The sequence below is a fragment of the Scylla paramamosain genome, unplaced genomic scaffold, assembly GCF_035594125.1.
Source record: "Scylla paramamosain isolate STU-SP2022 unplaced genomic scaffold, ASM3559412v1 Contig85, whole genome shotgun sequence".
NCBI classification, from domain to species: Eukaryota; Metazoa; Arthropoda; class Malacostraca; order Decapoda; family Portunidae; genus Scylla; species Scylla paramamosain.
The window spans coordinates 254,131-275,694 of NW_026973750.1; the positions used below are offsets into that span (position 1 = coordinate 254,131).

The 21,564-nt window shown below is 39.9% G+C and overlaps 2 protein-coding genes across 5 annotated transcripts in view; one reads left to right on the forward strand and one right to left on the reverse strand.

The window, feature by feature from the left end:
• LOC135098828 (uncharacterized) overlaps window positions 1-21,564 on the forward strand; it is a 92,036-nt gene that overhangs the window by 59,634 nt on the left and 10,838 nt on the right. For 2 of the 4 annotated variants that reach the window (XM_064001224.1, XM_064001225.1), the window contains exons 11-14: window positions 11,530-11,702; window positions 12,052-12,193; window positions 12,637-16,499; window positions 20,875-20,995. In XM_064001224.1, coding sequence (XP_063857294.1) covers window positions 11,530-11,702; window positions 12,052-12,193; window positions 12,637-13,570 — 1,249 coding nt within the window. In that variant the 3' untranslated portion in view covers window positions 13,571-16,499; window positions 20,875-20,995. Of the gene's footprint in view, window positions 1-11,529; window positions 11,703-12,051; window positions 12,194-12,636; window positions 16,500-20,874; window positions 20,996-21,564 lie in introns of those variants that run through there. The other 2 variants (XM_064001227.1, XM_064001228.1) reach the window with 1 other exon arrangement.
• LOC135098829 (nematocyst expressed protein 3-like) overlaps window positions 1-21,564 on the reverse strand; it is a 27,197-nt gene continuing 5,633 nt past the window's right edge. Inside the window, exons 3-4 of the mRNA XM_064001229.1 lie at window positions 6,263-6,435; window positions 1-4,495 (exon numbers count right to left, since the gene is read on the reverse strand). Of these exons, the coding sequence (XP_063857299.1) occupies window positions 6,317-6,435 (119 nt within the window). The 3' untranslated portion in view covers window positions 1-4,495; window positions 6,263-6,316. The remainder of the gene's footprint in view (window positions 4,496-6,262; window positions 6,436-21,564) is intronic.

A 21,564-nucleotide genomic window follows, 5' to 3' on the forward strand; every position in this document is an offset into this window, starting at 1 on the left:
GCAGGCTTACTTTTCTTGCAGTCTTTTGAGTGGCTAGTTAACTCTTTTGTGCTTGTGGTCATCCTTTGTTCATTTGACTCCTCTTGGCCACAGAACTATTTAATAGACTGTGGCATATAAAAGTTATTGGTAATTATGGTAAAAATTACACAGCAGTGAGAGGGTTAATGATTTTTTTGTTGGGGACTTCACTTGATTTTGATTTCCAGTGTGGAAGTCATCAGCATTCCAGACTTCACCATTTCATGAGGCCAGGTTATGTGTACAAGTCATCTTTTGTTGTCACAAGAGAAGTGAAGTGCTTCTCAGTTTGGCTGTCACCAGGTCTATGAATCTGAATTTGCAATTCTTTTCTCTTCCTTTTTGGGAGAGAATTAATGGGCTTTTTCTCTTTTCTGAATTTGTTCTTGGCCCTGGTGTGTCTGCCTTGTGCATTAAAAAAAGTTATAGAAATAGTATGTTGTTGGTGCCATCCATCAGTGTGGGAAGGTATTAACCAGGTAGGCTTTCAGTAACACAGTGGTCTGCTGGCTTACCCCCTCATCCCTATACTGTCTGTACACCACACTGACATTCCTCCAAGGCAGGCACCGTTATTCCTGTTTACTATCCTTTACTTACAGCATTTTCTGTTTTACTATTTATTTATTTACTTATTTATTTATTTGTGGGTATTTACTTAGTTGTATTTTCCTTGTATTTACCTAGTTGTATTGTACAGGGTACAAGCTAAAGCTCATTTGTCCCGTCTCCATATCTGCAGTTATCCAATTTCTTTTTAAATTGGCTCACACTGACAGCTGTAACCGCCTCCTCACTTAATCTATTCCAGAGGTCAATGCTTTAATACAGGAAACTATATTTCTTGATGTCACTGAGATATTTACTCTTCTTAATGTTTTTTTGTATGTCCTCTCGTACATCTTGTTCCCTCATCCATATGCATCTCCATAACTTGCCTGTCTGCCTTTTTCATACAGTTTATTAATTTGTACATTGTTATTAAGTCTCCCCTTTCTCTTCTCTCTTCTAATGTTATTAATCTTGTTTCTTCCAGTCGCTCTTCCTAAGTCTTTTCCATCAATTCTGGCACCCTCTTCGTTGCTGTCATCTGTGTTGTTTCCAATTTCCTTGTATTCTTCTACCTATGTGGAGACCAAGCGACTGCAACATACTCCAGATTGGGGCATATCATGGTTGTATTTATTTTTTTCATTGTATCCATGTCCATGTAGGTGAAAGCCACTCTAGTTACTTGAGGGGAGTGGATGCTTGTTACTCTTAGAGGTGACATTAATTTTTTCCAATACACATGATTTTTTGTGTGCATGTATCTTAGTATGTAGAGCATGAAACCCTTAATTTTCATTGAGATCTGCTCATTAGTTTTGGAAAAAAATATATTTAACACTCAAAATATAAAAAAATGGCATCATTATCACTTGAATTTCTCATTTGTTTTTCAACCAACTGCTTCAAAAATCATTCTCTGTAATACACATACACATTTCCTCATTTCCCTTAAAAATGGATTTTCGATAAGACATTTCACACAGAAATAAGACAAACAATGACATCAATGACAAAAATGTTCCATTTTTTTATTTAAAAAAAAAATTACCATGATATGAACAACTTTTTAAAAATCTGTTCTTGGGGGAAAAAAGGCCTTTCTTTCCTCTTTCCAGAGATATCTTTACATTTGCATTATCTTGTAAGTTAGTGGTGAAATTGCACTTGAAATGTGGAAAATACAAATTTTGGAATATGAGGTGTTTTCTTCCAAGGAGTGTATCATTGCATGTGTTTGCTTTTTCAGTAAAATCTTAAAAATAATAGGTGAAAAATAACAGCCAAAAGTAAACCAGTGTTTATTATCATGCTCGGGTCTAATTGGCACCTGGTCCCGTCCTGTTTTTTTAACAAAGGAGGGACACCAGCCAAGGGCAACAAAAATCCAATAAAAAAAAGGCCCATTGAGATGTCAATCCCTGAATAGGGTCAAAAATTGAAGGATAAGTGTCTTGAAACCTCCATCTTGAAGGATTTCAAGTCATAGGAAGGTGTAAATACAGAAGCAGGCAGGGAGTTCCAGAGTTTACCAGAGAAAGGGACGAATGACTGAAGAGAAGGAAGGATGAATACTGGTTAACTTGCATCAGAGAGGTGGACAGAATAGGGGTGAGAGAAAGAAGAAAGTCTTGTGCAGCAAGGCCATGGGAGGAGTGGAGGCATGTAGTTAGCTAAATCAGAAGAGCAGTTAGCTTGAAAATAGCAGGTGAAGATAGCAAGAGATACAACATTGTGGTGATGAGGAAGAGGCTGAAGACAGTCAGTTAGAGGAGAGGAGTTGATGAGAGGAAAAGCTTTTGATTCCACCCTGTCTAGAAGGGTGTTATGACTGGAACTTCCCAGACATGTGAAGCATACTCCATACATGGACGGATAAGGCCCCTGTACAGAGTTAGCAGCTGGGGGAGTGAGAAAAACTGGTGGAGACGTCTCAGAACACCTAGCTTCATAGAAGCTGTTTTAGCTAGAGATGAGATATGAAGTTTCCAGTTTAGACTGAGGGTGTCCAGTGAAGAAGAGTGGGACAGTTGAGTGTCATTGGAAAAGAAGGGATAATTGTCTGGAAAGTTGATAGATGGAGGAATTGAGTTTTTGAGGCATAGAACAATCCTAAGTTTGCTCTGCCTCAGTCAAATTTTAGAGAGATCCAAAGTTAGGCATTCTGTGGCTTCCCTGGATGAGCTGTTTACCTCCTGAAGAGTTGGACCTCAACAAAAAAGATGTGGAAAAGTGCAGGATGGTATCATGAATGTTAGAGTAAATACAAAAAGAAGTTTGGTTTAGAAGATCATTGATGAATAATAGGAAGAGAATGGGTGACAAAATCCCTAAAATAGTGTTTTTATCCTCACATCTGGTGTGATGCAGCACTAACTGTGAAGTACTACCATCACATCAAAACTGCATGTGTGTAATTCTCTCTCTTTCTCTCTCTCTCTCTCTCTCTCTCTCTCTCTCTCTCTCTCTCTCTCTCTCTCTCTCTCTCTCTCTCTCTCTCTCTCTCTCTCTCTCTCTCTCTCTCTCTCTCTCTCTCTCTCACACACACACACACACACACACACACACACACACACACACACACACACACATCTTTTCTTTCCCATTCCCTCTCTCTCCCTTACCTGACCTTTTGCTTTTCTCCCTTCATCCATCCATCCATCCATCTATACATCCATCCATTTATTCATTCATTCATTCATTCATTCATTCATTCATTCATTCATTCATTCATTCATCCATCCATTTATCCATCCATTCATCAATCCATCTATGCATCCATCCATTTATGCAACCATCCATCCATCCATTCCAGAAAACAAAAAAACTTATATGTGTATATCTTACTGGTGTAATTTGAAGACAAGTGTTCCTGAAAGTTGAGGAGAAGAAAAAAAACAATCATTCATTGGTTTAAGTGGAAAGTTAATGAAGAAATAAATACTTTTGCTAAGACAATCAAGATTACAAAATCAAGATAACACACACACACACACACACACACACACACACACACACACACACACACACACACACACACACACACACAAACACACACAAAAAAACGGATTGAGGAGGATTCCTATCCATTAAAATCCTCTTTGGGGTTGCACCACCTAGCTAACTAACTAAACACTATGGATCCCAGAGCGCTTATCTCTCTCTATGTTGAGTGGAAGTCCCGTGCAGTTCCTTAGGCAGGTCAGGGTCTAGGTGTCTGGTGAGCTGACCACATTATCACATGGACTCGCCAGTTGTGAAGACGCTGTGGGAGGAGTGGTGATTGCATTAAGGAAGACCCACAGGTAGGGTCCTTCACAGTCTTGTGGTGTCTATGTCGTCACAGGGGTCACCTTGCTTCCTTGCAGGATGACCTGGCTTCACCTTGTCCCACTGCTTGTCCCTCCTTTTCCACTTGGTCCCTCCTTAACGGTGCTGTGTCTCATCACAGGCACTTACACTTAACCACGCACAGTGCTATAGCCTTTTAATATGCAAGAAAATATCCATAACATATTCACAATTAACAGTTCACTCCAAAGTATCCACTTCTGCACTGCAATGAAACGTAGGGATGGGCATGGTGAGGCAGCAGTCAGGTAAACAGCAATACATCAGACTTGAGTTGAAGTTGATCCAATACATTGGTACCCAGTGTGGAAGCAGGCAGCACAGGGTGAGGCTAATCGAGGTGTGGTGAGGAGAGGCACAGCCTAAGCTGCAGTGTGTAGGTAGTCAGGGGTTGCCTCCTGCCACAGTTCTGCCTCCCTATATATCCTACGCTGACTCGGCCTTAGTGACGTGGCCTACTTGTAGTGGTGTTTCATGGAGCCAAGAGGGTGCTTTGTGATGCTGACTTGCTTCGAAGCTTCGGGGCACCACAATACTCCCCCTCTTGGGCAAATCTGCTCGGTAGCTTGTCGATCTGTGAAAAATGTGGTCATGAGAAGGTGCAGTGATTAATGATGCATACCTCTGGTGGTTGAGAACCTCCCACTTCTGGTTGTTGTTCTTTGTCATAGAAATTCTGGGGAAGCTAATTCATCATCACTTGTCATCTCTGGGTAATTTTGAGAATTAGGAGGATTGGAGATGTAAATGTAACCAGGAGTTTGTGGATATTGAGTGGTAGGCAAGGGGCGATGAGAGAGATAAGGAAGTCGTTGTGGTGTCTTATTGTGAAGAACACGTCTAGGAGAGAAATCATGCGGTATCCTAGCAGATTTTAGTCGATCCACTGAGATATTTTCCTGTTTGCTTCCTCGACTCACAGTAAAATACTTATCATGCCTTGAAATAATCTTTCAGGGACTGTCATAAGGGCAGTCAAGGGGACGGCGTCTGGGGTCATGTCATATCCACACGTACTCTGCTTCCTGCAGATCCCGCGGGACGTAAGGCTCTTGTTTTGTAAGCTGATGAGGTGGAGTAGGGAACGTCTTTGAAGTGATCTGACAGAGAGAGTCCAGAAATGCGTACTTGTCATTACTATCCTCTTTGTTCATTGTTGCATGGAACTGCCCTGTTAAGCGTAGGGTCTGGCTGAAGGTAAGTTCTGCTGGACTTGCTTGCAAATCTTCCTAAGTTGTGGTGTGAAGGGTGAGCATCACAAGCAGTAAAAAGTCATCCCAACAGTATGGGTGAGGTTGAGTTTTCAGGGCATCCTTGAGGTGGCAGTGAAAATGTTCAATCATACTGTTAGCTTGTGGATGGTAAGCAGTCATGTGATTATGAGTTATGTCTAGAAACAACATCAGCTTCTGCCATAGGTGGGATTCAAACTGGGCATCATGGTCAGTGATGACTATGTTAGGTGTGCCAAAGTGAGAGACCCATCCTGAGAGAAATGCTGAAGCTGTCAATTCTGCAGAGATGTCAGACATTGGAGTTACTGTAGTCCATCTGGTGAAACAATCAATGCAAGTTAGCAAATACCTGTGTCCTCTAGACGGAGGCCAAGGACCTAGAATATCCACATGAACCATCTGAAACCTACATCTTGGTAAAAGAAAAGGGTTGCAATAGAGCTTTCACATGACAATGAACCTTTGATGCCTGACAGAAGATACATTGCTGGGTCCAGGAGTGAATGTCTGCGCAAATCTGAGGCCACACCACAGACCAAGTTAAGAGTAATTGCATGGCTTTGACTCCAGGATGACTCAGGTTGTGAAAGTGGTTGAAAACTGTTTGTCAATGAGATCTTGGAAAGAACGGTCTCGCTTCTCCTCCCAACACGTCGCACCACAACTGAAGGAATGAACCAGGAAGAGATGAAGTTGTAAAGACATGGGATTTCTTCTAAACTCAGCAATCTTGTCGTCGGTCTCTTGCGCGATAGCGATTTGTCAGTAATCAAGCAGCAGCAGGTATTGAGACATGGTAGCAATGGAGCATGAGAGAACGTCAGCCACAGGATTCTTAACTCCCCTAATGTGACGAATGTGATTCATGAAATCAAGAGATATATGAGAGCTATTGCTGCACTCATGGAGTGTAGGTGTCTGAAGGGCATGTCATAGCAAATGTTAAGGGTTTATGATCCCAGGATGTGAAACTGCCTTCCCTACAGAAGGTGTTGTGAAGTGTTGCACAGCCACATATATTGCCAGTAGCTCTTGGTCAAACACACTATGTTTGACTTGGGCAGCATAGAGGCATTTAGAGTAGAAACTGATTGGAGATACCTCACCTTTGCTGGTCTGCTGCAGTTCTGCATTGACAGCTGTAGAAGAGGCATCAGTGGTCAGAAACATTTGTGCCTTAGGATCCAGATAAGTAAGGTGAGGAAACCAGGCCATTTCTTCTTTAACGGTAGTGAAAGCAGCTGCAGCCTCTTGTGTCCATTTAAGCATAACTGTAGATCTGTGGGGAACACCTTTCTGGAGATTATGCAATTGGTGTAGCTTCTCTGTAGCTTTGGGGATGAAGTGGTAGTAATAGTTCACAATTCCCAGGAACTCCCTGAACTTTATTGCTGAAGTTGGCTATGGAAACTGACAGATGATTTCTACTTTTTGTGGCAGGTGAGTAATACCTTCCTTACTAACTTTATGCCCAAGAAAATCCACTGCCTCTACTCAAAAAACACCCTTAGCTGGGTCAGCAGCTGCCAAAGGTGAATGCGATTTTCCTCCCTACTGTTTGATGCCACAAGATATCGTCAATGTACGCCATTGCAAATCTCATGTCACGCAAATTATGATCCATTTTTTTTTTTTTTTTTTTTAATGTAGGAAGGATACTGGCCAAGGGCAACAAAAATCTAATAAAAAAAAAATGCCCACTGAAATGCCAGTCCCTTAAAAGGATCAAAGCAGTGGTCAAAAATTGGTGGATAAGTGTCTTGAAACCTCCCTCTTGAAGGAATTCAAGTCATAGGAAGGTGGAAATACAGAAGCAGGCAAGGAGTTCCAGAGTTTACCAGAGAAAGGGATGAATGATTGAGAATACTGGTTAACTCTTGCGTTAGAGAGGTGGACAGAATAGGAGTGAGAGAAAGAAGAAAGTCTTGTGCAGCGAGGCCGCGGGAGGAGGGGAGGCATGCAGTTAGCAAGATCAGAAGAGCAGTTGGCATGAAAATAGCAGTAGAAGACAGCTAGATATGCAACATTGCGGCGGTGAGAGAGGGGCTGAAGACAGTCAGTTAGAGGAGAGGAGTTGATGAGACGAAAAGCTTTTGATTCCACCCTGTCTAGAACAGCAGTATGAGTGGAACCCCCCCAGACATGTGAAGCATACTCCATACATGGACGGATAAGGCCCTTGTACAGAGTTAGCAGCTGGGGGGGTGAGAAAAACTGGCGGAGACGTCTCAGAACACCTAACTTCATAGAAGCTGTTTTAGCTAGAGATGAGATGTGAAGTTTCCAGTTCAGATTATAAGTAAAGGACAGACCGAGGATGTTCAGTGTAGAAGAGGGGGACAGTTGAGTGTCATTGAAGAAGAGGGGATAGTTGTCTGGAAGATTGTGTCGAGTTGATAGATGGAGGAATTGAGTTTTTGAGGCATTGAACAATACCAAGTTTGCTCTGCCCCAATCAGAAATTTTAGAAAGATCAGAAGTCAGCCGTTCTGTGGCTTCCCTGCGTGATATGTTTACCTCCTGAAGGGTTGGACGTCTATGAAAAGACGTGGAAAAGTGCAGAGTGGTATCATCAGCATAGGAGTGGATAGGACAAGAAGTTTGGTTTAGAAGATCATTAATGAATAATAAGAAGAGAGTGGGTGACAGGACAGAACCCTGAGGAACACCACTGTTAATAGATTTAGGAGAAGAACAGTGACCGTCTACCACAGCAGCAATAGAACGGTCAGAAAGGAAACTTGAGATGAAGTTACAGAGAGAAGGATAGAAACCGTAGGAGGGTAGTTTTGAAATCAAAGCTTTGTGCCAGACTCTATCAAAGGCTTTTGATATGTCCAAGGCAACAGCAAAAGTTTCACCAAAGTCTCTAAAAGAGGATGACCAAGACTCAGTAAGGAAAGCCAGAAGATCACCAGTAGAGCGGCCTTGATGGAACCCATACTGGCGATCAGATAGAAGGTTGTGAAGTGATAGATGTTTAAGAATCTTCCTGTTGAGGATAGATTCAAAAACTTTAGATAAGCAGGAAATTAAAGCAATAGGACGGTAGTTTGAGGGATTAGAGCGGTCACCCTTTTTAGGAACAGGTTGAATGTAGGCAAACTTCCAGCAAGAAGGAAAGGTAGATGTTGACAGACAGAGCTGAAAGAGTTTGACTAGGCAAGGTGCAAGCACGGAGGCACAGTTTCGGAGAACAATAGGAGGGACCCCATCAGGTCCATAAGCCTTCCGAGGGTTTAGGCCAGCGAGGGCATGGAAAACATCATTACGAAGAATTTTAATACGTGGCATGAAGTAGTCAGAGGGTGGAGGAGAGGGAGGAACAAGCCCAGAATCGTCCAAGGTAGAGTTTTTAGCAAAGGTTTGAGCAAAGAGTTCAGCTTTAGAAATAGATGTGATAGCAGTGGTGCCATCTGGTTGAAGTAGAGGAGGGAAAGAAGAAGAAGCAAAGTTATTGGAGATATTTTTGGCTAGATGCCAGAAATCACGAGGGGAGTTAGATCTTGAAAGGTTTTGACATTTTCTGTTAATGAAGGAGTTTTTGGCTAGTTGGAGAACAGACTTGGCATAGTTCCGGGCAGAAATATAAAGTGCATGAGATTCTGGTGAAGGAAGGCTTAAGTACCTTTTCTGGGCCACCTCTCTATCATGTATAGCACGAGAACAAGCTGTGTTAAACCAAGGTTTAGAAGGTTTAGGACGAGAAAAAGAGTGAGGAATGTACGCCTCCATGCCAGACACTATCACCTCTGTTATGCACTCAGCACACAAAGACGGGTCTCTGACACGGAAGCAGTAGTCATTCCAAGGAAAATCAGCAAAATACCTCCTCAGGTCCCCCCAACTAGCAGAGGCAAAACGCCAGAGGCACCTTCGCTTAGGGGGATCCTGAGGAGGGATTGGAGTGATAGGACAAGATAAAGATATGAGATTGTGATCGGAGGAGCCCAACGGAGAAGAAAGGGTGACAGCATAAGCAGAAGGATTAGAGGTCAGGAAAAGGTCAAGAATGTTGGGCGTATCTCCAAGACGGTCAGGAATACGAGTAGGGTGTTGCACCAATTGCTCTAGGTCATGGAGGATAGCAAAGTTGTAGGCTAGTTCACCAGGATGGTCAGTGAAGGGAGAGGAAAGCCAAAGCTGGTGGTGAACATTGAAGTCTCCAAGAATGGAGATCTCTGCAAAAGGGAAGAGGGTCAGAATGTGCTCCACTTTGGAAGTTAAGTAGTCAAAGAATTTCTTATAGTCAGAGGAGTTAGGAGAGAGGTATACAGCACAGATAAATTTAGTATGAGAATGACTCTGTAGTCGTAGCCAGATGGTGGAAAACTCGGAAGATTCAAGAGCGTGGGCACAAGAGCAGGTTAAGTCATTGCGCACATAAACGCAGCATCCAGCTTTGGATCGAAAATGAGGATAGAGAAAGTAGGAGGGAACAGAAAAGGGGCTACTGTCAGTTGCCTCAGACACCTGAGTTTCAGTGAGGAAAAGAAGATGAGGTTTAGAAGAGGAGAGGTCTGTGCTGCATTACGTAAAGCAAAATTCATATATTTGAACTCATATAATTCAAATGGTGTGGTAATAGCTGTTTTAGGTATGTCTGGTGGGTGCACCAGTATCTGATGGAATGCCCTCACTAAATCAATTTTTGGAAAAATAGTTTGTCTTTTTAGCATAGTTTGTCTTTTTAGCTTCAGATAGAAATCTTGAATATGTGGGATTGGATATCTATCTGGCACTGTGACTTTGTTCAGTGCCCTATAGCCCCCACATGCATGCCACTCCTTACCCGAAGGCTTTGGCACCACATGAAGAGATGCCTAACAACTCATGAATACTTGTATAATTCTGCCCTTTAGTAGGGAGTCAAACTCTGCCTTTGCAGCACAGAGTCTATCAGGAGGCAATCGCTGTGGCAGAGTGAAGATTGGTGGGCCAGTTGTCTCTGTGGTGGTGCACAGCATGGGCCGTGGTTTGTCGCTGCTGGAGAGGCTCTGTGAGTGTATGAAATTGCTGAAGGAGGGCTGCATATTCTGTATTGTTGTGAGTCAGGGTGATGCACTGACTCTCACACCTGGCAACAATGCCTGTGATGGTACTATGTGATGACTGTTGTCTTATGCACTGATGGCCAGGGTCAATGATTAGATCGAGTATGTTAAAACGTCATAACCCATTATGAGTTGAGTAACTTTAGCAACAACAAAAATCCATGGGAACTTATGATGGGAGCTGAAATCCAGCACAATCCTCTCGGTACCACATGTTGCTATTGGTGCACCGTTGACCACAAGGTCTTACGCTGGTGGCTTAATCAAGTGACTGTCCTATGATGGGGAAAGAATGCTGAATGACATTCCTGTTTCAACTAAGAAACCTTTAATGGTGCATCTATCCTTCACTCATAGCATTCTTCTGGAGTGAAATTCTCGGGAAAAGCAGAGTATACTTCTTTACTTGCTGCGTGTCAGAGCCTAAGAGAGCAAAAATGGTGGCGTGGCTACTGGCTTGGTGTGCGCTTGTCTGGCGGCTGCTGATTGGCCTCAGATCACTTCCGCACTACTTAGTCCTCTAAGGATCCTCCTGTTCCCTATTTGGTTTTCCTAAATCTAATTAGTATCCTCCTCTGCCTAGTTTAGCATCATTATTGCACAATAATCATATTTCAAGGAGTTCTCTGGCCATCCTGAGTGAAATGGCCTTTTCTGGACATCTGGAGTGAAGTTCTTGGGAAAAGCAGAGTGTACTTCTTTACTTGCTGCGTGTCAGAGCCTAAGAGAGCAAAAATAGTGGCATGGCTACCAGCTTGGTGTGCATTTGTTTGGCGGCTGCTGATTGGCCTCAGATCACTACTTAGTCCTCTAAGGATCTGCCTGTTCCCTATTTGCTTTTCCTAAATCTAATTAATATCCTCCTCTGCCTAGTTTAGCATCATTATTGCACAATAATCGTATTTCAAGGAGTTCTCTGGCCATCCTGAGTGAAATGTCCTGTAGCATACACTATTCAAAACAAGGTGAGTGGGGTGTTCTTGAGAGATTTTCATATAGTATAAAGTCCCCCTCTATATATAAAAAATTGTAATACATTTGTAACAGAAATGTCATAGAAGAAATGTGTCGTAGAATTTGTTATACTGGTAAGTAATATTGTACAGTAACATTTTTGTACCAGTGTCCAGTAAATGATAAAACTTCAGACATGCAGTATCCAGACAAATACAAGTCACAGACATGCCATGTACAAATTATGATGGGTATTGGCGGGATCACTGAAACGGTCCTTAACATATTCACTTATAGCTTATTGTTTTACTTGTTTACTAGTAACAAAAATGCATAGTGAAGTTCACTGTAGCTCCCCTGTGCAGATGTTGGTCCTGCTTGGCCTGCAGAAACACCAGGAGTAGGATACACAGACTGGCTATGTTGGTGGTGCCTCTGTGGGAACATCTTGTGTGGAAGGAACCTCCAGCCACCCTGCCCTTGGAGCAGGCCAGGGTCCTCTTCCATCATGTGTTTGCTGCTTTCATATTTAACTACAGTGAGTATTGGCTGTGTTGTGGTTACTGCAGGACTGTCACCATCCTATCACCCACCACTTGCAGGTTACAGGAGACAGTGGTGTTACCAGTGTGTGGCACTTGTATTGTGGTGGTGGTGGTGATTGATGAGTTTCTTGTGAAATAGGTGATGTTGGTGAAGATAGTGATGGTGAAGGGTTGCGATGCTAGTGATTTGCTTGTGGTGGAGGTGGTGTCAGTAAAGATGTTGATGGTAGTGATGAGTTGTGGTGAGCTGTTTATGGGGTCTTTCTGAGGTGATGTTGATGAAGATTTTAGTGATAATGATGGTGATGAGTTCTGATGCTAATGAGTTTCTTTTGTTACCAGATGAGGAGTACGTGAGTCACTCCCTGTCTGTCCTGCAGGAGAGTGGTCACTTGCAGCTGAGGGAAGAGCTGATGAGCCTCATAAACTTCCCAGGAGCTTTCCTGGGGCACTTTAGCCTGCTTGCCAAGAAACGCAGAAAAAAGTAATGTTACATATTTTGCATTCTTGATTGATAAGAAAACAGAAGACAGTGGTAATTTCAATAAATATCATGATTCTCTGTTTTATTTCTATACTCTGCTATGATGTTACAAAGGGATTCATGTTGTGCCACCTTTAAAGCAAATTTGTCTTCATTTATCTTATGGTCCCTCTTAATTTCTCGCCTTATTTTTGCTTCTTTTTGATTTCCTGTGCTCTTACATTTTCTCTATTCCTTTGTATTCACCGTATCTTGTTGACTCCTTTCTTTATTCAGTACTTTTGTCATCCTTCTGCCCCTTTTTTTATTACATGTTCTGTTTGTTCCTTTCTTCATGACCCAGTTTCCTCTTAAAAACACACTTGAAGATGACAAAAGCTGACTGAAGGAGAATATGAAGCCCACCTTTGAAGTAGTGGCATAAATATTTCCTTTTATTTCAGAGTGGAAGGCATCTCACTAAGGTCTCTGAACCAAGCTGCATCCCAGTATAAGAAGGCCATCCAGCAGAGGCAAAAGAGAGCACAGAACACCTCTAAGGCCGCAACTATTACTTCATCTAAAGACATCGACCAGGAGACTCAAAAAGATGGACCATGTGACTCAGAGAAAGATTTTTGTGATCATACCGAATCTAATGACAAAGTAGATGAAAAATGGGGTCCCATTGAAGGTAATAAAGATAAAGCAAGAGGGAAGCAGAATGAAGTTCAAGAGAAAGCCAAGTCAGTGGAGCAACAGTGTGATGAAACAGATATAGAAAAACAGATGGAATCAACCCAAGAAGAAAGGGAATCAGAGGCTGTGCTGTCCAGTGCTTCAATAACAAAGAAAACGTCAAGGAAAAGTAAGAAAATGTTGGGAGACTCTGAGAATGTTTTGAAGAATAATAATCATCACTCTGTTGGAGCAGATTCTCAGTATGCCACTCAGGCTGATTGGTTGAAAGATTTGCCACTCCCTGAAGTAAGTGGAGAAACTGTTTCATTAATGTCATGTGACAGAAATGACACAACCAATCTTAAAACAAAAAAACAATGCTCAAAAAAAAGGAGCAGTTTTAGAGTCACATCCAATCTTAAAACAAAAAAACAATGCTCAAAAAAAAGAAGGAGCAGTTTTAGAGTCCCAGTAATGGATTGGATTAAAGATGTACCACTCACTTATGAGAATAGACAGTCTAAGACAGAAGCATCGTTAGAAAGAGACATCACACCAGTATCCAAAACCAAGGATCTCACACTCACAATCAGGAAGCACCAATTCAAGAGTAAAAGACAAAAAACCTTAATGAAATGGACTGAAGGTCTCCCATTTGATACTGAAAAGATACTAGCTGGCTTAAAGAAATCACTTCATGAACACAACACATCATAGATGAACAAGATAGCTTTAAGTATCAATCAATCTGTGGACAAGATAGCTTAAGGCCCGGCTCACCCTCTGACACAAAAAAATTAATTTAAAAAAAAAGTATAAAGTCTTTCAACTTAAAACTATCAGGGTACAATGTGTATCTGATTGTCGACTTTATGTGAGCAGGAGAATGTGATACGTCATGCCTGCTGATCGTATGATGTCATAACTTTTTTTTACATAGAAGCTTTTTCTGGTGTTATTTTTTGTCATAGAGACACCTGCTTCTTCATGGAAATACTCACATAGTATACAAAGAGCATGTAAGTTTGCTTTTCTTTAAATTCCCAATATGTACTGAGTTATCGAGGCCGTAATAAGCACGTTTTGCGCGGTTGCGCCGATCGCGATTTTTCGTTGATAAAATTTTTTTCTCAAGTTTTTCACTTTATCGAAAAAAACGAACTTACATAATGAAGGGACAGCCAATATGTATCAATATGAAAAGTTACTGGAAGTTTCAACCATTTTTAAATGTTTGATAATTTTTTAAAGTCAACATTTTTAGTTTTGAGATACAGGCATTTAAAGATTTCAGTACAATGTAACTTAGCTATTTATTTCATGATTGGCTTTATTTTCACATGCAAAGCTCTTTGACTCATATTGATAATTTACACAACAAACCAATGTATAATTATAATATAAAAAATTTAAAAAGTATAAAAGTAAAAACACTACCGCCCTTGGTGTTGTGTCCAGGTGCCTTGTTCTTCATCTTCTTTTGCTTTTACCGGCAAAATGCCTCGCTGCTGGGGTGCCTTCACATTACCAAGTCCTTAGAGAGAGGTTTTGTTTTACCAGCAATGAGCGACTTCCCTCTCAATGGCAATGCTCACCAAACAGGTATAGTGTACGTACTACACATCCATCGCCCCAATCCCGGGGCCATATGTTTCACCTTCGGCTGCTTTCTTCTCCTCTTCTTCCCGCACTTCCCTTATTTTCCTTTCTTTTTATCTCTTCTTAGTTTCTGTTAGTGATCCAGCTAATCTCTTCCTGTCCATCCTCTTCCTTATTTCCACGGCCTCCATCCCGCTTTCTCCCACCACCATCCCTACAGCTGCAGATCCCAGGTTGAAGCTAATTACTCCTCTTCTTCTTAGTTAGTGGCATGGTGTTTATATGTGAATGTTAGAAGGGGACTAACAATAAACAAGCCAGCTAATGTAGCACAAATGCTTTTATTAGCAAGGTGAACCACAGCGAGCAGTGCATAACATCCACTAACTGTGGCTTTGAGGTGACTAAGTCACTCATTGAGGGGGAAACAGCGAGAGGTGCACCATGCTGGTGTTGCCATACATATGTCTAGAATTATTCACACAGAAGAAAACAAGGAAAAATTAGCTTTATTTACAGCAAAACAAGGCTCATACTTGCGCGCATCCTTTAAATGGTTACACCCCTCGGACCTTTAAATCACCATGTGGGGCGCGCAAAAATTTTCCAGCCATTTAAATACACGTTCCTATATTTGCCTACATACATATACACTTCAAATCTGCTATAATCTCAATTTTTATTTTTTTTTTTATATTTTTTGATATTTCAGAGGGTGAGCCAGGCCTTAAGTACCAATCAATGAATGGAGAAGATAGCTTAAGTACCAATCAATGTGTGGACAAGATAGTTTTAAGTACCAATCAATGTGTGGACAAGATGGCTTTAAGTACCAGTCTGTGGACAAGACAGCTTTAAGTACCAATCAGTGTGTGGACAAGATGGCTTTAAGTTGCAATCAGTCTGAGAACAAGACAGCTTTAAATACCAATCAGTCTGTGGACAAGATAGTTTTAAATACCAATCAGTGTGTGGACAAGACAGCTTTAAGTACCAGTCAGTGTGTGGACAAGATAGCTTTAAGTACCAGTCTGACAAGACAGCTTTAAGTACCAGTCAATGTGTGGACAAGACAGCTTTAAGTACCAGTCAATGTGTGGACAAGACAGCTTTAAGTACCAATCAGTCTGTGGAAGAGGAAAATAATGAAGACCAAAGTGTGACAGGTCCACCATGTGTGAATGATTTGTTGTACAATAGTGAAGAAGGGGACATCACCTCATTCAAAAAAAACAAATTGATCAGGGGAATGAAGCTCCATCAAGGAAGTGTACAAGAGCAGACAGGAAATCAAACACTGACATTACTAGTGAGAGACAGAAATCAGACAATAAAAGAAAGGCTGACAGAGTTGAGAAAAAAAAGGAAACTTAAGAGAAAAAGAAAAGTTCAGATGAAAGCCCATGTCATAGTAAAGTAACAGACTCTAGCCCTGCTGCAACTCAAGAAGAAAGTGTTAGAGGCAGCATCTTGTTGTTTGTCAGGAAACACATTCAAACCACAGAGAGTGAAGATATTGGTGGAAGTGTCAGAGATGGTGAATGTGAAAAAGGCAAGAGAGTTCTTAGGAAAGAGAAAAAGCAAACACAGACCAAGAGGGGAGTGAGGGAGGGAGTAGTGGCATGAACCAAAGAAACAATATCAGGCATGAGGAGTATGAAGAAAAAGCAGTTATTTTAGTGTGAATGAGGAGGACCCAGAATTCAAAGCAAGCAAGCATCAGAAAGACAGTCTTTATAAGGGAGAAAAAGTTTGGAATTCTAGTTCAGACTTGACCGTGATGATCTCAGAACCCAGACAAGCAGGAGTTGGCTTGACATGGTGGAAGGCATAGCAAGAGACAGAAGGTGAAGCAGCAGACTCAGCAGTGAGTGTAGCACATCAGATCAGAACTTAAGCATCACCATCTGCAACCAAGTACAGAGGCTCAGCAACATCCAAATCACCCTGTGCTGCACCCCTGGGAGTGATGGCACCAGCTCCACAAATAAAGGGATTAAAGTGGAGGTCCAGTTTTTCGACCAGCATTCTGTGACTGGAGGTGGAGGTGAGCTGCATTTACCTAGTTGTATTGTACAGGGTCCGAGCTAAAGCTCATTTGTCATATCTCCAAATCTACAGTTATCCAATTTCTCTTTAATTTTGCCCTCACTAACATCTGTAACCATCTCCTCTCTTAAACTATTCCAGAGATCAATGCTTCAATGTGGGAAACTATTTTTCTTGATGTCACAGACATTTACTCTTCCTAATCTGTTTTGTATGTCCTCTCATACATCTTCCTTCATCCATGTGCATCTCCAAAATTTGTCTGTCTACCTTTTCCGTACAGTTTATTAATTGTAATTGTTATCAAGTTTCCTGCTCTTTCTTCTCTCCCATTGTTATTAATTTCATTTTTTCCAATCACTCTTCGTAAGTCTTTTCCTTCAATTCTGGCACCATCTTCATTGCTGTCCTTTGTATTCTTTCTACTTTCTTCTTCCTACATGGAGACCATACAACTGTAGCGTCCTCCAACTTGGGATGTATCGTGGTTGTAATTTTTTTATTTTATTATTATTATTATTATTATTATTATTATTATTATTATTATTATTGTTATTATTATTATTATTATTTATTTTTATTTATTTTATTTTATCTATTTATTTATTTATTTATTTATTTATTTATATTTATTTTTATTTTTATTTTTATTTTATTTTTTTTATTATATCCATGTTCATGTAGGTGAAAGTCATTCTAATATTACTTAACATCCTAAGTGGAGCCAAACATCCCACTTCTATGTTTCTATAGTGACAGTGTGTCCTGAATAATCGCCTCCAAATCCTTTTCCTTATTACTTTTCATCATTGTATCTTCACCCATTAGATAGTTCATGTAGGCCTCCTTGTATTTTTTTCTATTTCCAACACATGACATTTCTTAAAATTGAATTCAATTTTCCACTTTAGACTCCAAAACAGATTTTACCTAAATCTCTCTGTAGCTTCTTACAATCCTCCTGGCTCTTTGTAGCTCTTAATAATAACTTTGCATCATCAGCAAACAAATTAATGTAGCTATTTAATCTGGTGCAAATAAATTAATGTAGCTATTCAATCCTTTCTGCATATCATTTATGTAAATGTGAAACATAATTGGTGCTAATACAGATCCTTGTGGTACTCCACTTGTTACCACACTCCATCTTGAAATATTATATCTGATTATTGTCCTCATTTGTCTGTCCTTCAAATAGTCTTGCATCCAACTTAATATTTTACCTTTTAATCTTCCTACATTTTCCAGTTTCTACAGTAGGCTCATGTTGAACCCTGTCAAATGTTATATATATATATATATATATATATATATATATATATATATATATATATATATATATATATATATATATATATATATATATATATATATACACACACACACACACACACACACACACACACACACACACACACACACATCCAGATATACAGCCTCCACTCATCCATCTCTTTCTTGCACCACATGTATGACTATAGTATAAAAGCTCAGCAGATTTGTAACACATGACCTTTTTTGTCTAAATCCAAATGGTTTATCTGTAATTACCTCATTTTCTTCCAAATACTGCATCCATTTGTTTCTGATCACAATTTTGCAGAGTTTACCTATGATGTTAGTTAATGATATTAGCCTATAGTTTAGTGGCTCCATTTTGTCACCTTTATAGATATGCATTATTTTAGCTCTTTTCAATTCTTTAGGCACTCTTCCTACTTTCAGTGAACTATTTATCACGTTCCAAATTAACTCCATCATTTGGTCTCTACATTCTTTCAGTACCCACCCTGACACACCATCTGGTCCCACTGCTCTTCTAACATCCAAGTCACTCAACAAATTGCAGATTTCATACTTTTCACCTTAATATCATATAATCCTTCATTTGACACTCCATCTGTAGGTGCTACAAAATCTGCTTCTTTTTTAAAATACAAATTTAAAATTGATTCATAATTTCTCTCATCTCATCATCTTCATATGTTCTTCTGTCTCTTTTTAATTTAATACTATCTCTGTTTCATTCTACCATTTATGTATCTATAGAAAAGCTTAGCTCCTTTACATTTGTTCATTATATTCTTTTTCAAATTTCCTTTCCTCTTCTCTTCATCTCCTAAGATGTTAATTTCTTGCTTTTTTTTATATTCTTCTCAATTTCCCTCATCCAACTGCTTCTTCACCTTCCATGACTTGTCCTTGTCCTTTTTGGCCTTCACTCATTGGGCATTACACCAGCTATGCCTGCTCATTTTCACTTTGTACATTGATACACATTTAAACACTCCCTTAAACACTCCCTCATTTTTTCTCTCTACTTCCTTGTCTTTCAACAACTTTTCCCACTTAATACTTCCATAAATTTAAAAAAAATTTCCAAAATCTGCCTTTGCATAGTACTGTAGTCTACCATTTCTGTATTCTTTCCTATCCCTTGTTTTTATTCCTTCTAATTTAACTTCTGTTACAGTATGATAACTTCTTAATGGGGACAGTTACTTCATATTTGGCCTGCATTCCTGATAAATACCGAGTCAAACATTGAAAGCTGCTCTTTTCCTCTGTATCTTCTAGCTTCTAAAAGTATTCACCATTTCTAATTGCATTATCTCTTCACCCCACAAATCTACACCCTCCCCTATTTCCAACTCCTCCCAATTGAATTCTTGCAATTAAAGTCACCCATAAGCAACACCTTACATGTTTTTCTGATCAAATCATCCAAGCATTTTTACACTTCTTGCATATCCTTATGCTCATTTGTCTTGGGTGGTATATATATATATATATATATATATATATATATATATATATATATATATATATATATATATATATATATATATATATATATATATATATATATATATATACATATCACACAGGGAAGCCACAGAACGCCTGACTTCTGATCTTTCTAAAATTTCTGATTGGGGCAGAGCAAACTTGGTATTGTTCAATGCCTCAAAAACTCAATTCCTCCATCTATCAACTCGACACAATCTTCCAGACAACTATCCCCTCTTCTTCAATGACACTCAACTGTCCCCCTCTTCTACACTGAACATCCTCGGTCTGTCCTTTACTTATAATCTGAACTGGAAACTTCACATCTCATCTCTAGCTAAAACAGCTTCTATGAAGTTAGGTGTTCTGAGACGTCTCCGCCAGTTTTTCTCACCCCCCCAGCTGCTAACTCTGTACAAGGGCCTTATCCGTCCATGTATGGAGTATGCTTCACATGTCTGGGGGGGTTCCACTCATACTGCTGTTCTAGACAGGGTGGAATCAAAAGCTTTTCGTCTCATCAACTCCTCTCCTCTAACTGACTGTCTTCAGCCCCTCTCTCACCGCCGCAATGTTGCATATCTAGCTGTCTTCTACCGCTATTTTCATGCCAACTGCTCTTCTGATCTTGCTAACTGCATGCCTCCCCTCCTCCCGCGGCCTCGCTGCACAAGACTTTCTTCTTTCTCTCACTCCTATTCTGTCCACCTCTCTAACGCAAGAGTTAACCAGTATTCTCAATCATTCATCCCTTTCTCTGGTAAACTCTGGAACTCCTTGCCTGCTTCTGTATTTCCACCTTCCTATGACTTGAATTCCTTCAAGAGGGAGGTTTCAAGACGCTTATCCACCAATTTTTGACCACTGCTTTGATCCTTTTAAGGGACTGGCATTTCAGTGGGCATTTTTTTTTTATTAGATTTTTGTTGCCCTTGGCCAGTATCCTTCCTACATAAAAATATATATATATATATATATATATATATATATATATATATATATATATATATATATATATATATATATATATATATATATATATATATATATATATATATATATATATATATATATATATATATATATATATATATATATATATATATGTGTGTGTGTGTGTGTGTGTGTGTGTGTGTGTGACAGTAATACTCTTCTTTTTCCTTTCACCATCTTTAATTAAAATGCTCAAAACTTCTGCCATCCCATCACTGTATCCCACTTCTTCAGCAAAGATGTCATTCTTCACCAATATTAACACTTCTCCCTGCCTTTATCTTTTCTGTCTCCTCCAAATATTGTATCCTTGCTCTGCAAGTTTGATTTGTATTTCCTCTTTAAATTTGGTCTTAGTTAAACATACAATATCCAGCTTGTTATTCCTTAAAATATCCCTTAGTTTCAATATACTTGATACAGGTCCATCTATATTTGTGTACATAAACTTTCAGTGTATTACATTCCTTCTCAATCTTACTATATTCCCTCTATTGTTACTCCTCTTCTCTGGCATTCTTCAACCACCACTTTCTTATTTTTAGATCCACAATTTTCGATAGAAATTCTTTAACTGTGCATGCCCGTAGCTGGCCAGGATGACTCTGGTGACCTGAGGCAAAGCATGGAGTCACCAAAGGGCTCCACCCCACACAGGAGTCCACCAAGTGCCAGAAAATGGAAGCACTTTGAGGATGATTCATTGTAAGGGTGAGGCTGCTTACATTATTATTACTGTAATTTTACTTGTGCACGAGCAGTGCTTATATAAGAGAAAGTGATTTTTTCCCCCTTCCTTACCTCTTTCTAGGATGCACCTTATCATTCTGGATTCAAAGGATGTGATGTTACAGCCTTATTTGATTTATTTTACAATTTTTGGTCTGCACATCATTGCATTCCTTTTCATATACTGTCTGATTATTGTGTTACAATTAGTGCATCTGTAACTATTGCATAGACCATATTATGTGCAAGTTATTAACTACGAAAAAACTTCAGTGAAAGCAAACATTTAACATTTTAGTTTTGGGATCTCAGTTTGGCAGCACCAATGAGTCACTATGCTGCTTTGTTTTCAGCAACTAAATTATCACACTGGACATCACAGCCTCCACCTACCCGGCTGTCCTGCTGTGCTGGCAGTCACCTGCCATCCACTTGTGGTGGTGATGGTGTTGCCTTGCATCACTTCTCAATTGTGGTGGTATTCTTTTTGTCATCAATACACCCCAGTTTGTTTGCCATTTTTGAATTTTTGAATCACTGACATTTTTTTC